Source organism: Tachypleus tridentatus, chromosome 2 (assembly GCF_004210375.1).
Source record: "Tachypleus tridentatus isolate NWPU-2018 chromosome 2, ASM421037v1, whole genome shotgun sequence".
NCBI lineage: Eukaryota > Metazoa > Arthropoda > Merostomata > Xiphosura > Limulidae > Tachypleus > Tachypleus tridentatus.
The window spans coordinates 134,914,904-134,933,701 of NC_134826.1; the positions used below are offsets into that span (position 1 = coordinate 134,914,904).

Sequence of the window (18,798 nt, forward strand, 5' to 3'; positions counted from 1 at the left end):
CCAGCCGTGGGTGTGTATAATGTGACGGTCAATCCCACTATTCGTTGGAAATAAGTTGCGATTTTAGTCATGTATTCAGAAAAGAGATAACTTCCTAGGTTATACTGGTATGTTCTTCTCGGTGGGTGGTGATGACTAGCTGCCTTCCCTCTAGTCTTACACTACTAAATTAGGGAGGGCTACAGATAGCCCTCGTAAGTAGCGCTAAACATCTTCGCCATTTGTGTATAATGTGACGGTCAATCCCAATTCAACAAAGGTTTGTTTGTTGGCTACTGCTGTGTCCACCGCGGATACTCGAATACTGGTTTTAAGTGTTATAAGTCGCAAGACTTACCCCTATCCCACCAAGCAATAAGTATCAGAAATTTGAAAAGTTAAGAACATTAATGAAAGACAGTCCGATTGAATAATTTGAGATTAAAATATTACAGCACGCACCAATAGAAAATAATTTTATATCTGGAAATTAAAAGTAATTGAAAGAAAGAGAAATGCGAAAAGCAATGGAAGAAAATAAGGTAGAAACTTACAACGCACGCAAGGGAAGTAAAAATGAAACCACCATTTCATAGAATGTATACTTATCTTTATTTGCTTCTGGACATTCAAACATTAGATTCTGCTTGTGAACAACTGTGCTGAGTTAGAACAATAATTATATTACATGGAGAAGAAGAAATTAAAAGGTACATATATCGTCACGTTCTGAGGAATAACATTGCCATGGGCCATTACATATATTGCCATCTTTTGGCGTTTTTGGAAATAACTCTCATTTGAACGTATTTGAGGACTAAGTGAAAAATATTGATAAAAATTGATATTAATTTTGATTGTTTGATAAATGACGTATTACAAGTTTAAGAACCATATTTATTACTAACGTAAAATGCCCATTAAACAAGAATATTCTAAAGGTTTATTATTATTATTATTTTACTTAGACAAATAATACTTAAAAAGAAAGAAAACAGAAATCGTAAAAATATGAAGCATAATATTCAAAATTACCCGTATTTCAATGCACATATATATTTATATATATTTGAAACTCGGTTTCTGTAAATAAAAATAACTGCAAACAAACATTTACACAGTTACCACATTTATATTATCGGGCCACATACTGATTGTTGCCTGTTTCTCTATTTATATCAATCAAACACTGGCTTGTTTAGAGATTACAAGTTATGAAAAAATCTCAGGTCAGAGAAGTGGGAAAACTTATACAATGTACATCAAAACTACCACGAAAGTAAAACATTTGGGGATAAAAAAAGCTAACTGATTTGTGCATATTCCAATACGTTTGTTATATTACCAGTGAGCAGTTGAGTGCCATTCTTGCTCTGACCACAAAATTAATGCTAAAATGTACACATGTACAAACATCCAACCAGCGTTTTCTTTCAGTATACTCGATATATATATATTAAGAGTATATATATATAGTTCGTCCTAATTCATATTAGAAGGTGAGTTCAAGAGCGTACAGACGTTCAGACTTCTAGAAACCGGTGTTCGATTTGCATACGTAATATGAACCACGTGCAATTTTTGTTAAGATGATAATACAAGACAAACAAGAAACGGAGGACTATTTACAAGTTTCAAACTTTTCCCTCATTTCTAGGATCACTACAGCTAAAAGGAGCTATATAAGACTGCCTAAGTCAATCTAAGGTCAAGGTCACAGATGATTATATGCCACAGATAAAGATACACAAAGATATTGCTCCATCAGTTTCTTTTTGTCACGAGTTTAGTAAGAGTAGCAGTCTCTGATAGTGAAACTAGAGAGAAAGTGTTCACCCAATTTTCAGATAATAACGGTTCGAAAACATAACAAATAAATCTTGCACGAATTTTACTCATCAGGAATATACAGATCACGTGATTCGGACAATTTGTCACCTAATTACCTAAATGTAACTTGGTTTTAACGTAAAAATATCACATATAAAACAAGTGTAATATTTGTATATCCAACTTTCTGAAAAAATAAAGATCGTATTTTTTCTTATGTGGCAACAGAAGACAATAATAATAATATATAATTAATGCACTGTTTTCTGGAAACATCCTTATAAAGAAACTGACAATCTTTCCGTTCCGTATTCTGATGGAATGAAAATTATTAAATTTATCTCTGAAGAAACTCCTTAAATTTATTTTTGTACAAGATAAACATCACTTTAAATAAACAATTACAGATGTATTCACTTAAGTAATACTAAACCAGTAAAGTACAGGACTCGTCGTATGATGTACGAGACACCAAAATACAACTTAACTCCTTACATCGTAACACGAATGTTAATTAATTATATTGGAACTTAACAACCTACGTTTAGATCAACAGTGTCGAAAGGACTGATTCTGCTTGGTGGTGTTTTGCTAGAAGGCGTTTTAGTCAAGACCTAAAAGTGTTACGACCACATTATAGTTACGATTTATAACACTTTAACGAACACTACGACAGGAGGACCTTTACCAAGTCTAAATTATTGGTGTGTTTTAGATTCAAGTGTACTTTGATTCAACACTGGGAAGATCGTTGGTTACATTCAGTTGTTTTATTTTTGACAAAAATCAGATGTGTATGTTGTTTTTATTTAATTAGCGGTTGTATGTGGTGTTAACCTACCAGTTCTAGGGTTTTAGGTCAAGTAAACACCTTTTGTTTGAAGCTATCTGTAAAATTATGCTTAAATGAGGCGTCAGTTTTTGGTGTGTTTTGTATGTGTGCTTTTATAGCGTCTGAATTGCATGGGTGCAGTAGAGTATGGAAATGAGAGCCCTGATGTCCACCTATGTATTCTATATTCTCCAAAAAGCTGTTTGTATACTTTTTTTTTTGTTTCGTTTAACGAGTTTAAATTAGGCTAAGATAAATCACTTAAATTATTTGTGTAAAAGAAAAACTCCGACAAACAATAAAAACGTATTCTTATGTAAAGTAAACATATCTTTAAATCTGAAGCACGTTATGTGTAACAATCTTTGATTTCATTTTGGACTAGATAAAAGTTTCGTTTTTTTGATTACGTAAAATATTACACAAAATTATACAAAAACCTGAGTAATGTAGTAACTTCTGATAGCTAATGCGTTTTAAATAAAACATAAGTATTAATGCCCATACAGTTTTGTCCCTAAAAATGATTATGAAACCAACTTTTTTATCCTGGACAGAAAACAAATAATGTACATCTTCGTAACACGAAATCATATCAGAAACCACAGTTATAAACTTCTGTACAATTCTAGGCCTTTGTTATATAATAAAATTCGAAACCATATATACATATCTATAGATTAAATGTATATAAAAAAATCCTTGTTGACCATACGAATTAAACTGTAAAGATGTTTAAATTCAATTTAAAATGTTGTAAACAAATAGAGTTGTTCAATAAATAAATAAATGTAACACTATTTATTAAAATGCAACTTAACAAAAAACACAACACCAACTGGAATTTGAAGGTAAAGAACACACTTTTTATAACTTATTTTCATTATTATGGTAAACAATGTTTTATATCTTATTGAGGAAACACGAACAAACTGGCTTTGGAGTATTCTTGTTTATCTATATTCACCAGATACGATTGTTAGAAGCTTATATAAAGCAAAATTATTGTAAAAATATAGGAACAAAAAAAATGACAATCACAGAACACCGCGTTCGTTGAAACAGGGTATAACAAACGGCAAATTATCGTAATTTATAAAACATGACATTGTGGAAAAGGTTTTATTGTGTCACACTTTGGAAACACACCCTCTAGTGAGTTAGTTAACAACGAGTCAATTGTACCTGTACGAAAAATGTTTGTAACAGAGCTGAAGAACAACAATAATAATAAACAGACGAAAGATACTGAAACATTTACAAATAACGTTTACAGTGTTAACCATACATATGTAAATATGGCTAGGACAATCATGAGAAACCTATGTGGAATGAAAAAGAAATGTACTCTCCCCTTCTCAAACAAGTACGTCTTAGAGATACGAAAATGGAATACGTATTATGCTATTAACTAAATTTCATATTGCTGTTAATGAAAGTTACAAAAATTTAAAATTTATTACATACATAAAGTTAGTCAAACACTAAACATTAAGCCTAATGTTATGGCATTACGAAATTCGAAACTAAAAAACAAACTTATCGGTGTACCTAGTTCTTTGTAACACGAATATCCTGACAGATGACAAACGTTCTATTTTTGTGAATTTAAACTTTTTCGTTTTGAGCTGCCAGTTTTATTATGGCATGTTTCAGGATTTTCCCCTTTTTTTCAAAATATTTTGAAATTTAACAACAAAATGGTAGAGAATATATGACTAAATGATCTATAATAGTATTAATACCTTGTTACGATGTGAAAAATAAGTAACTATTTTAAGTATATACACATAATATGCGAAATTTCTTTTTTTACTATAACATTATCTATAGTGCAAAATTATATATCATTTTGAATAAACTGGAATTTCAAAACACAGAACGATGAGATGCAATTTGCACAAGTGCTAGACGCGATTTGCTTTAAATTAAGTAAATACATATCAGTAAAAGTTATCAATACACTGGTTTATACATTTTTACTTTTCTCGAACAAAATATCGATTATCGTTTTCAGCAATACTGCCACCTACAGTCACCCGTGATCTTGCACTGTGAAGGCGTGACTTATACCACGATAATTTTAAGAAAAAAAAGTTTACTAAACACTGGCTATGCACAAACCTACATTTGTATTTTTCTACAGTTACATAAGGATTACAATTACTGATTTTAGTTCGTGCTAATATTTTAAATTATTATTATTAATGCTTTGATATTTGCTTTAAGTTTGAGCCACTTGTATATTACCATTAAAATTGTACAAGTCTCTCGCACGAACAGTGGTGGATGCTAAGCCTAATCAACCCATTTTTCTCAAAAAACGGTAATCATGATAGGGTGACGTAATTGTTGGTCTTACTAGCGCGTTATATAAAAGTCAGAATGCAGAATATTCACACCTAAGACACTAAAAAGTGGTTTTATGTGCATTCTGTTATCATAGCTCTGAATTGAAAGTTTCTAATTTTTAACCGTCCCCTCGGTCAGAGAAAGCAATGCTCACGAAAAAAGGATCGTCTCTACAGAGGGCGCTACTAACCAAAATGAAAATTTTTAGCGTTATGACGAAGTAACAATGCCGATGGGAGTTGCATAAATAAAGGGTGGCGTTGGTGTTGAGGCCGAAGTAGGTGACGGTGAGATGGCGCTAGTGTTCAGCATATGATTTCCAGACGAGTTGACACATTTGTTACTTATTGCATCACCGCCAGATTTGGACTTATCCTCGTCCAGCCACTTATCTTGTGAGCGCCGTCTAGCATTCATGAAGAAATTTCCCACCGTGCTCAGCTCCAATCCCAATTGTTGAGCAATCGTGAGTTGCATCTCTTTGGAGGGGCGTTTAGTCTCCTTAAAAATAGCTTGCAGAGTACGGCGCTGGAGGTCTGTAAAAACCAATCGGGGTTTCTTGGGTTGATTGGGGTTTTTGTGATGTTGCTGCTGCTCTTCTTTCCGCTTGCAAGCTAAAAAAGAAAAAAGGTGAAATCTCTGTCGTTATGGAAATAGGTATAAAAATGAAATTTAAGTTGATTTAAAATTAAAAATGGACATCGAAAACGTTCATTAGTCACGTGCATAATAGAAATGACATTATTAAAAGGATTTATTTAAATTTATTTTCTTTATTTAAATTTCTTGTACAAAATCCATTTTCGACACGATCGTGAAAACAATATTGCTAACTTATAAGCTAAACTATGAAGTATTTCTCTCATACAGTTTAGCAAACTTACAAAAACATCTAATAACATTTAATCTGATTACACCTGATTTCAATACTCCAGAAGTACGAGTTAAAGCTTTGAAAAGGACAGAACACAATAATGTTATAATTCCCATGATATATTACAAAAATGTTTTGTCAGTTCAAAGTTAAGTTTTGAGAAGCTTTATTCATTCGTTTTCGAGAACTATGTGCTTATAACCTTGATAAATATTTATTATTATATTGTAACAATTATTATTTTTTTTTTTAAAGGGCGTGTAGTTGTAACTCTTTTATCTAACAAAATACGTATGTACACAGAGTTTGTATTCTTCATTTAGTATTTGGCAATTAATGATTCATGCCGATGAACAAAATTAAACATTAATTTATATCATGATCACACACACGCAACTACAGTTATAATCACATAGTTCTTACCGACGTCGGGCTAAGCATATTATATGAACTGAATCGTATACTGCAAACAACGCCATCAACAACAGTTGTGGTAACCATATTTCTATCCTAGAGGCGTCCTTTATTAGTTATTAAAGTGAATATTCAAGTAGACAATATTTGTTATGTCATCAGAACCACTATTATAGCGAGTTAAACGAGCTCGAAGATTTAAATTATGATGAAATGAATAATACAAGCAGCCATATTTGGCATGTAATCGTAAAGAAACTAAGAAACTAAATAAATATTTGTTTCTAAATTTTTTGCACAATACAGTTAATATCCAAATAAAAGCATAAAAGGTTCTAGATAGAGAGAATTTTGACTAATCAATACAAGCAATAATCGAAAATAAGATATACCAGAAAGATTATACAGTATGAGATAAAATAATTCTACATCTAGAAAATTTTATAGATGTACCAAGAATGATATTGTTCAAAGAATTCTACATCTAGAAGGAAGAAATTAATCAAGAATGATATGTTTCAAACAGTTCTACATCCAGAAAGAGGAAATTAATCAAGAATGATATGTTTCAAACAGTTCTACATCCAGCAAGAGGAAATTAATCAAGAATGATATGTTTCAAACAGTTCTACATCCAGCAAGAGGAAATTAATCAAGAATGATATGTTTCAAACAGTTCTACATCCAGAAAGAGGAAATTAATTGATAATGATATGTTTCAAACAGTTCTTCATCCAGAAAGAGGAAATTAATCGAGAATGATATGTTTCAAACAGTTCTACATCCAGCAAGAGGAAATTAATCGAGAATGATATGTTTCAAACAGTTCTACATCCAGCAAGAGGAAATTATTTGTATTATCTTTCTATTTGTAACCCTAAAGTAAGTTTAAGCGATAACATTTGGAGTTTTATAGGACATTCACTGTATTTACGGAAACGACTGTAAATAGAGAAGTCTGTTACGTAGTTATATTTGAGAGACAGAAAATTATAGTAGGAAAATATCATCATTAGGAACGTTAACTAAACTGACCATTTGTGTGATCACATGTAACATTCACTTTGAAATACTGTACTTATTGTCGAATATATCTTGATTAAAAAAAAAACTCTTCAAATGGCTCAGCGGAAGTTCGAAGACTTATAAAATTAAAAATTAGGTTTCAATTCCTTCGGTGGGCATAACACAGATAGCCCATTGTGTAGCTTTACGCCAAGCGACAAAGGAATAAAAACAAGGAATAATGAGTGTATGTAATGAATATAAAAGTAAAAACTCAAAAGGTAGTTTGTTTGTTGTGAATTTCGCGTAAAGCTACACGAGGGCTAGCTGCGCTAGCCGTCCCTAATTTAGCAGTGTAAGACTAGAGGGAAGGCAACTAGTCATCACTACCCACCGCCAAATCTTGGGCTACTCTTTTACGAAAGAATAATGGGATTGACCATCACAATATCACGCCCCACAGCTAAAAGGGCGAGCATGTTTGGTGTGACAGGGATTCAAACTCGCGACCCTAGGATTACAAGTTGAGTGCCTCAACCACCTGATCATGCCGGGCTTTGCAGGAAGTCTATCAGATAGGATAGAACACAAATCACAGACATGAAAAAAATAAAAATACGACTCGTAAAAATAGTAAAGTTTTATTTACACAAAGTACAAAAGCGAGGAAGGAGCTGGAAAAGTAAACAGGGATGAACGGAAGTAAAATAATATTTTCATTGCGCTCACAAAAAGAAACAACAAAAATTATTAAGATGTAACCATTGTGCTTATTTTATGATCATGTGCTATCTAATGTAATTCAACTTTGTTGTTGGTGTTTCATGGTTACTGTTAATCACCTTCACAGAAGAACAATCGACATCTTGTACAGTCTGATGCTACCGTGAAAACTTTGCCCTCTTAAATTACTTTTGAATTCGTGGATAATATTTTCAGATTGTAATTGGAGATCAACTTCTCTGAGTTTCTCAGTGCGGACCCTCAAGTCCTCCATCAGTATAAGGAAAGACTGATGACTTTGCTCTTGATGGACTAAGTACATGCTGACAGAAAAGTTGTTTTTTTTTTTCTTATAGAGGGAGCTCATGAATAACGAAATGGAACTGAAACGTCTTTACATACGATCTGAAGAAAAAAACAGAAACACATGATTATGGGTATTTATCATACACAGACATGTAGGTAGAAATGAATTTATTTGAATTCAAAATTTGCAACCACATAGAGAGAGACGTTTACACACGCACGTGAAACAGTAAAATAATGATAAAAAATAGAGGGCAGGAGTTTATGTATAGATCTTTCTCAAATGTCTTCCAATAATAATAATAAAAAAAATTCTGAATTAAGTTTGTTGTTTTATTTTTATCACAGTGTTACTAACTATGATCATGCCTGACCAAAAGTTTTGGGAATAATGGTAAATTATAACTTCCCTACACAAACCTGCCAGCATTGGTGCCACCTCTATACGTTATGTAGAAGTGGGGGTGTGGAGAGGGGTAATGGGGCACAGACTTGTAAAGAAGGCCTGGTTGTGGGAGATTAGTCTAGAAAGAGCCACTGAAATTTGTTACGGAGATCTTTAGGCGACCGCGTGCGTTATCAAGTTGGAGGCGGGGTTCTAGGGGAAATAGACAAGTTTGTGACATGGCACGAGCAACGCTACCGAGAGAGGACAGGGTGGTCCTCGTGCGCGTGCCATTTCGTAGCCAACACACAGAGAAGCCGAGCTATGGGAACGAAGCCACCTGCCGCTTTTCGCTGCGTGACAAGCAGCTTACGGGGTGAGGAACTGAAAGGTGGAGGTTGATGGAAAACATGCAATGTTTGTCTCGAATCTTCTCCGTCTTTTCTTCATGGCTTTAATCACACCTTTTGGTTTAGCAACCCGTTTGCGTTTTAGCCAGCTAGAACTTGGGATTGGCGCTTCTATTTTATGAACTTTTCAAAGAATGGTAAACCAGAAAAATAGTTCTCAATAAACTGGTATCTTTTATCAAAACGTAGAACGACACCTTACTTCATTAAACTGTATAACGACTTCCAAAGCAGTCATATCAGTTAGAACAGTTAACAGTTGAATTGGCTGAATCAAAACACTATCAACGTAAACTTCAATTTATTCCAAAATATCTGAATTATATATATATGTATTATAATTATATAATGATCTATTATAACTATGTTATAATTATATATATATACTTATGTATGTATATATAGATAAGTGTAAATTCCTGTTCTGGCAGTCGTTTGCACATTAACGCACACTAGATGTATGGTGTTTAATTTTTCATATGCACGTGTTTTAGGTCCGGCATGGCCACGTGGTTAGAGCGTCGCTCGCAATCTGAGGATCGCGGTATCGAACCCCTGTCACACCAAATATGCTCGCCCTTTCAGACGTGGGAGCGTTATTATGTTACAGCTAATCCCACTATTCATTGGTAAAAGAGTAGCCCAAAAGTTTGCAGTGGGTGGTGATGACTAGCTGTCTTCCCTCTAACCTTACACTGTTAAATTAGGGACGGCTAGCGCAGATAGCCCTTGTGGAGCTTTGCGCGAAATTTAAAACCAAACTAAACAAAAGGATTTTCTTGTTTGAAAGGTACTGACGTCAGTAACAAAGAACTAGTACAATTTTGATGTCGAGTTCGTTTTCCTGGATAGATTTTCAGTGAATTCTGCTGTATCTCTTGTACTGGTTTTCAACATCAACGATCTATTCTTATTGTTTTTCCATACATATATATATATTTCTATAGTCATTACATTGGGCAGAAAATATAGCAGACGATGTTGTATTCGAATTAAAAGTCGTGTCACCACACGGTGATTCCGATATCGCAATGCTCGATTATGAATACATTAGAAAAACATACCAAAATAACACTCCTTTCTCAAAACAATAACACTCTTGCATGCACGTGTTTGTTTAATTTACAGTAGCGCTTGTGGATAAACTTTCTGATTAGTTTCGTAGAATGCAAACTGTAACGCTACTTATGTGGTTGTTTGTTTTGGGCTACTCACTGTAACGCTACTTATGTGGTTGTTTGTATTGGGCTAATCACTGTAACGCTACTTATGTGGTTTGTTTTAACGCTACTTATGTGGTTTGTTTTGGGCTAATCACTGTAACGCTACTTATGTGGTTGTTTGTTTTGGGCTACTCATTGTAACGCTACTTATGTGGTTGTTTGTTTTGGACTAATGACAAACTGCTAAATTCAACGGCGGAATGTGGACCCATAAGCGATTGAGCTTTTCAGCTACTTGGTCGTGTTAAATCACGTTTGACCAATTAAGCAGCCGTGCAATTTGACTAATTATTTGAGCCTCAAATTGCATGCGCAGCTCTGCTCTTGGTTAAAGCCCGACAGATTCGACGAAAGTTTGCAAGGAAAAGTAAACCTTCAGACCTAAAAGACTGTCTTTTATGAAGAGGTTCTTCTAATGCATTTTCAATATTTCATCCTAAACGTTTTGCAGGTTAATAACACTGCATTCATCTGTCGTTTTTTGTTTCTCTTGAAAACGTAACAAAATACTCACAAAGTGAGTAAAAACAAGCAACATTTCTGCGAGGATTTTTAGTAGTATTCATTCTCAAAGAAAATTGTTGTAAAACAGGGAATCGAGTGTTATGTTATGTTTTGAATTTCGTGCAAAGCTACACGAGGGCTACCTGCGCTACCCGTCCCTAATTTAGCAGTGTAAGACTAGAGAGAAGGCAGCTAGTCATCATCACCCACCACCAACTCTTGGGCTACTCTTTTACAACGAATAATGGGATTGACCGTCATATTATAACGCCCCCATGGCTGAAAGGGCGACCATGTTTTGTGTAATAGGGATTCGAACCCGTGACCCTCGGATTACGAGTCGAGTACCTTAACCACTTTAGTAATTCAGGATTAAGTGCTTATTTTAACCCTAGTATAAACCAAAAGTTAATTGGTGTGAATCAGGAAAAAGCGGGAATTGGAAACAGCAACAACATCTTTATTCTGCACTTTGTAGCCGGACAGTTTATCACAGTACGTTTTGGTTATTACGGAAAACAAGCAAAAATTCAGAAAACTTTATTTACAATCTTTGACTTGGACAGTTCTATTGTGGTTTGAATTTTGTTCATACTCAACTATTTACAATATCTACTGCTGTAATGATAAAGGAATTATTCTGTAAAGTATTTTTATTTTTCAACATATGAGAAAGTTTAATATGCGTTTTTTGCTCTAAGTCAGGATGCCAAGTTTGGTCCGGATCGGCTAACAGGAGATGAGTCCACAGACAGATAAAGTTTTCCTTGATAGTTACCACACCGTGATGGCTTCAGAAGAATATAGAATATGTTAAAACGTCTGTAATACAGTTTGTATTGAAGACGGGTATATCTGAGCACTAAGGGTTCAGACCTGACTACTTAGCCCGTGTGCGAATAACATGCCGTTTCAGAATAAAAATACAACTACTATCAGTTGTTTGTACTTGTAATGACAGTTAGACTTCGACGAGTATGTCGAAGTTTCGTGAATATCAGATCCTCAACTGTCGTTAGAACAGGAAAGTTTAACAGAGGTAGCCTCAACCTGCCATTAGAACAGGAAAACCAGGTTTAACTGGAGAAGGTATGAATACAGGCGATCTGGAGAAACGGTACCAGATGAATACAGGTGATATCTGGAGAAACGGTACCAGATAGAACAGGTGATATCTGGAGAAACGGTACCAGATGATAACAGGTGATATCTGGGGAAACGGTACCAGATGAATACAGGTGATATCTGGAGAAACGGTACCAGATGATGAAACAGGTGATATCTGTACCAGATGATAACAGGTGATATCTGGAGAAACGGTACCAGATGATAACAGGTGATATCTGGAGAAACGGTACCAGATGATAACAGGTGATATCTGGAGAAACGGTACCAGATGATAACAGGTGATATCTGGAGAAACGGTACCAGATGATAACAGGTGATATCTGGAGAAACGGTACCAGATGAATACAGGTGATATCTAGAGAAACGGTACCAGATGATAACAGGTGATATCTGGAGAAACGGTACCAGATGATAACAGGTGATATCTGGAGAAACAGTACCAGATGATAACAGGTGATATCTAGAGAAACGGGAGAAACAGGTGATATCTGGAGAAACGGCACCAAGTGAATACATGATATCTGGAGAAACGGTACCAGATGAATACAGGTGATATCTAGAGAAACGGTACCAGATGAATACAGGTGATATCTGGAGAAACGGTACCAGGTGAATACAGGTGATATCTAGAGAAACGGTACCAGATGAATACAGGTGATATCTGGAGAAACGGTACCAGGTGAATACAGGTGATATCTGGAGAAACGGTACCAGGTGAATACAGGTGATATCTAGAGAAACGGTACCAGATGAATACAGGTGATATCTGGAGAAACGGTACCAGGTGAATACAGGTGATATCTGGAGAAACGGTACCAGATGAATACAGGTGATATCTAGAGAAACGGTACCAGATGAATACAGGTGATATCTGGAGAAACGGTACCAGGTGAATACAGGTGATATCTGGAGAAACGGTACCAGATAATAACAGGTGATATCTGGAGGAACGGTACCAGATGATAATAGGTGATATCTGGAGAAACGGTACCAGATGATAACAGGTGATATCTGGAGAAACGGTACCAGATGAATACAGGTGATATCTAGAGAAACGGTACCAGATGATAACAGGTGATATCTGGAGAAACGGTACCAGATGATAACAGGTGATATCTGGAGAAACGGTACCAGATGATACCAGGTGAGCTTTGGCGAAACGTTTTTTGATTTTTCATGATTTAAACTGCTGAAGGTTTCAACAAGAACGTGAAACCTATTTTCATAACAAACGTTTCACAGCAAAATATAACGATGAAAATTCGGTAAATATTCTATAAATAAAAACCACAACACTTGTCTTAACACTATATAAATGTGTGGAATTTGAAATACATTCATAGTAGTTTTTATAAAACGCCACTTGTATTTCAGTCATTATACTAATTATATATAAGTTCATTAAGTCATAATAATTTTGACTGTGTATGGCTGTGAAACCATACCGAGACATACAGATAAAACGTGATAGATAGAGGCCGATTCTAGAGTAAGTAATCCAAGACGTATTAAGTGATACATTATTATACAATGGATGTCACGGTGTTGTCGGTGTTGTTTTCATTCCACCTTGCGGTACTTTATTTCAACTGTAACGATAATTATTCACCCTTGCGATTTCGTCTCAACTTGATAATGGGCTTCTGTTTATTTTTACATAATGGACTATCTGCGCTGTGCCCACCACGGGTATCTAAACCCAGTTTTTACCGCTATAAGTTTTCAAAATTAATGCTCAGCTATTAAAGCGCTCTGGCTTCCACGACGTCACAGACAATGTAAGCAATCAAACTGTACAATATAAACCCACAAGCAAAAGTGAATATTCAATGTTTTCTCTGTCTAACATAATAACGTTCAAGACAAACAACCCGAACTCCAAAACTCCCTTCTAGCTAATAAATATCCCAGACACTTATGTGCACGTGGGAAGCTACTGTTCTTACACTTTTACTACAATACAAAACTTTGTTTACGCCAGATAAAAGTTGCAATTAGCTCTCCAGTTAACCTCAGGCGAGAGCTACAGAACTCACGTCCTTTATTCACCTTGAGGTCAAATCACACCTCGTGCACGTGCCGACCCACAGGGTGAATCAAGTTTCGCCTGTCTAACTGGTGGGCCTAATTCGATAGGTCAACAGAACATTTGTGTCCCTTTCGGCGGCTAATATGATCAACTTCCAGCGTCACGCACTCTACGTGAATACAACTTAGTTGGAATCTGGTTTTTTTTTCTCTTCTTATGACCGATCTAAATCGTGTAGGACTTATATAATTAATATGGATTCAAATCATGCGGATACTAAAAGGACGCAACGTATAAAGAATTTACTATCAAAGAGGTAATAATAATTTTAAAAAAGTGGAGTGAAAAAAGCTGTTTCACTGAACAGAAAGTAGACGAAAAAAAATAACGAAGTGAGACGCATCTAGAAAATATTATTCCTAAAAAATCAGCTGCATTTGAAGTTTATAAATCTAGAGGAGTCGTAAAATTAGATTATAAACAGAAGTGTTTTCCGCTGTTATAAAGGTGTCGTTTTTTCTCTCTCGACGTTGAATAGAAAGCAGCCTCGTTTAAAACCTAATGCTGAAACTTCTCATAAATAGACTTTGGAATGTAATAAGACAGAATCTTTTTTCTATGTAACATCTGTTTTTGAATTTTTATGAACGCAGCATTGTTTCGTGGTGTTAGGCTTAAATTGAGACCAGTGAAGTAATGTCGTGGAAGTCTTCCATTGCCAAGTACCAACATAAACTTCTAAAACTTAGTGATGTTCCAGTGCGAATACTTCAAGTATACTAAAAAAAAAATAGAAAACTGAATAAAACTTATATGTGTTTCGTGAGTATATGTTTATTAAGTACCGCCCCCTTCCAAGCGTTTGTTATTTCGGTTCCTCTATTTAATGGGAGATGTAGCTTTTGAAAAACGCATGAAAATGTATTATTCTTTAAGAGATACACAGTCGTGTAGGTTATTCTAGTAGCCAGTTGTCTAACACCCATGGTCCTTTAAGTATTGGTACCCAGAGTTAAATGAGTTGACAACAGAAAGTGGGAAACAGTTGGAAAAAAAAAAGAAAGAAAAAGGCGAGTCACGTGATCGGGGATATATATTTGTTACCCCAATAGGAGTTTGTATACAAACTAAGTTAGATGTTTTTCACGAAAGATATATTGTGAGAGATTTCCCACATGGACAAGAGTAGCTTGGGTAATTATTTAATGAATTCACCTAGGAAGCTTAAAAAGCATATATGTTGTTTTTTACTCATGCGTGTGAGTCTCGGAGAAGAAATAAATAAAGGATTAATGATTTGATGTTTCCTCACTAGATGGTGCACAAATATCTCTTTCCTCGTGCGTAATTCGTGTTTTTAGTAATTTGTTTATAATTTCCCAAAGGTTAAGCACCGTTAGTTTCCAAAAGTAGCTTCATGATTTGCTCAACTGACTTTTTAACATTTTTATGTAACTTCGGTTTCCACAGGTCCGAGCGTGTCCGAAGGTTAGCATGTCGGACTATGGACTTTCGAGGTTTTAGTGCGTGTACCGTTATTGCAAAAACAATCGCAATTCGCGCTTTGGAGCTTGGGGTGCATTATAAGTGTAACCACCAAATCCCACGATTCGATTTTTTTTTTAATTTCGCGCATAGCTTCACGAGGGCTATCTGCGCTAGCCATTCTTAATTTAGCATTGTAAGACAGCTAAGAGGTAAGGCAGCTAATTATCACCACGCATCACCAACTCTTGGGCCACTCTTTTACCAACTAATAGTGGAATTGACCGTCACATGATAATTATCCACGGCTGAAAGGGCAAGCATGTTTGGTGTGACAGGGTTTCGAACCCATGACTCTCAGATTGCGAGTCAAGCGCCCTAACCACGTGGCCATGTCCTGCCTGTTATCCAATTAAGAAGGAATAAATGTTGTTTTAGTCACGTATTTAGGAAATACTGTATCAGATTTTAAAGTATTTTCAATTAAATACCTTTCAAAGCTTTCGGGCCACCATTCTATTTCACAAAACTAGTTCAAGTGTTGTTGGTGGGTATTGTTATGATAGGTACTGTTAACTAACTGTGTTTCCTCTATTTCTTTAATTCAAAATGAAGGCCTGTTAGCAAAGATAGCTTTTAAGTCAGTAGCTTAGAAGAAAATAAAATAAACAAAGCCCTTTCCACTTTTCTTGTGCCCTGCCAAGGAAACAGCGGTATATCTGCGGACTTACGAAGTTATAGACCTGACTTAAATACTCAGAGCACAGAGAGCCCATTCTGTAACTTTGTGTTTAATTTGAAATCAACAAACCGCTTTTTTGTAGTAGGATTTTTTATGCCACGAGTGTTTGTTTTCGTGCTGCTCTAGTGAAACACATCAGTGCCAGTTTATTCATGAATGTCCTTCATTGATAAAATAATAGAAAAAGAAATTTCAAGGTCAGGAGATGTGATTACAAAAAATCGCCATAACTGATCTATATTCGAGCTTAAGTGACCTCTAACTTTCTCAGTTTACTTGAGTTCATGAATTATGTGTGTTAACTGTCCGAACTGGAAGTCACGTTAACCACTATACCACTTGTTATAATGTTACTTGGTGTTAACTCTCCTTGTTGGACGGTAAAGTAATCACTGTACCACTTGTTATAATGTTACTTGGTGTTAACTCTCCTTGTTGGACGGTAAAATAATCACTGTACCACTTGTTATAATGTTACTTGGTGTTAACTCTCCTTGTTGGACGGTAAAGTAATCACTGTACCACTTGTTATAATGTTACTTGGTGTTAACTCTCCTTGTTGGACGGTAAAGTAATCACTGTACCACTTGTTATAATGTTACTTGGTGTTAACTCTCCTTGTTGGACGGTAAAGTAATCACTGTACCACTTGTTATAATGTTACTTGGTGTTAACTCTCCTTGTTGGACGGTAAAGTTATCACTGTACCACTTGTTATAAGGTTACTTGGTGTTAACTCTCCTTGTTGGACGGTAAAGTAATCACTGTACCACTTGTTATAAGGTTACTTGGTCCGTGATGACGAGAAAACCTTCTTGAAGAGAAAAATTAAATCTTTAGAAACGACTGGTATGGATAGAGAAGGCACTAATAAATGAGCGAACAACGTTTCGACTTTTTTCGGTCATCGTCAGGTTCACAAAGAAAGAAAGGGTTACTGCCCGGTAGCTGACCACATGTTTGAAAGCGGTTGTGTAATTGAGTGTAGGAATGTAGAGGGCGTGCTTAGATGTTAGATTATATTTATTAATATAGGTATAAAGATGTTCCTTTGTATTGGTTTAATTTTGGATTGAGTTGTTGTATAAGTAAGGCTTCTTTAATTTTGCGTTTGTTTCTTTATTTAGTATTTGGGTGTTTTCTATATACCCCACGATTTAAAAAATCACGAAACCATATACGGCTGCATACAATATATTCTCGACATCAGCAGAAAAATAACCAACATTTGGCAAAAACTAGTAACAAAGTATGACATTCCAGTTAATACCAAATTTATTCAAAAACCAGGCACAAAACTGAGGTCTATATTATGTAAAAACTACACTGACAAACACCACACCCACATTATTTATAAAATACAATGTGATAACTGCCACGACTTCTATATTGGAGAAACAAGTAGAAAAATGGAAACCAGATTCAAAGAACACGAAAAGTCACCTTCACACGTTTTCGAACACTGCAAATCAAATAAACACAACATAACCACAGAACACACCCAACTACTAAATAAACAAACACACATAAGCAAACGCAAAATTAAAGCCTTACTTATACAACAACTCAATCCCAAATCAAACCAATACAAAGGAACATCTTTATACCTATATTAATAAATATAATCTAACATCTAAGCACGCCCTCTACATTCCTACACTTAATTACACAACCCCCTTCAAACATGTGGTCAGCTATCGGTCAGTTACCTCTTTCTTTCTTTGTGAACCTGACAATGACCGAAGAAGGTCGAAACGTTGTTTGCTTCTCTTTTTCTGTTTTCTCTACCCATACCAGCCGTTTTTAAATATATAAGGTTACTTGGTATTAAATCTCCTTGTTGGACTTTATAGCAACCACTATACCACTTGTTATAATGTTAATTGGTGTTAACTCTCCTTGTGTGATGTTATAGTAACAACTATACCACTTGTTATAAGGTTATCTTCAAGCTTTAGTTATATTTGTGTGTGAAAAGTCCTTAGGACGAGAGCAAGTCGGATACTAAGTTACTGCTTCTCCAGATTATTTTGACAAATTAGGTTTTTTCTCGTGCGTAAGCTGATACGTATTGATATCGAAAAAAACTCGATCATTACGAGAAAAGCACAATGAATAGAAGATATGATTGTCGAACAATTTTATCTCCATGAGAGCAAACAAATAAAACAAGAGAACAACGTTTCAACCTTTTAAAGATGACGTAAAGATGCTTTATCAGTAAAAGTGTTAATACCCATACCAGCCGTCCTGAGATATATTTTTACTTCAAGCGACTTCCCATTTAGGTGCTCTTAACTCTTAGATCAGTCTTTTGAATATCAAAGCTTAACATATTGGATGTTTCTAAGCTAGTTTTTAAAAGTTTCTGATGAAGTTTCAATGATTATTCAGTAGACACTTCTTATCACTTAGGTTTCGATTATGCTAATATTAGGAAGATAAATATGTAACTTTTGAGTAACACTGGTGTCTGAAGGGCGGGAAAAACTGACGTTTAATAGTGTGCAATAAATATTATAAAATTAGACTTTCTGCAGTCTCAGAAAAAATCGTTTTATTTAATAATTTGTTGTA

The 18,798-nt window shown here is 35.1% G+C and overlaps 1 protein-coding gene across 1 annotated transcript in view; it reads right to left on the reverse strand.

The window, feature by feature from the left end:
* Positions 1-598: 598 nt before the first annotated feature.
* The window catches only part of LOC143245612 (one cut domain family member 2-like), a 214,486-nt gene continuing 196,286 nt past the window's right edge, over positions 599-18,798 (reverse strand). Inside the window, exon 4 of the mRNA XM_076491967.1 lies at positions 599-5,607. Coding sequence (XP_076348082.1) covers positions 5,204-5,607 — 404 coding nt within the window. The 3' untranslated portion in view covers positions 599-5,203. The remainder of the gene's footprint in view (positions 5,608-18,798) is intronic.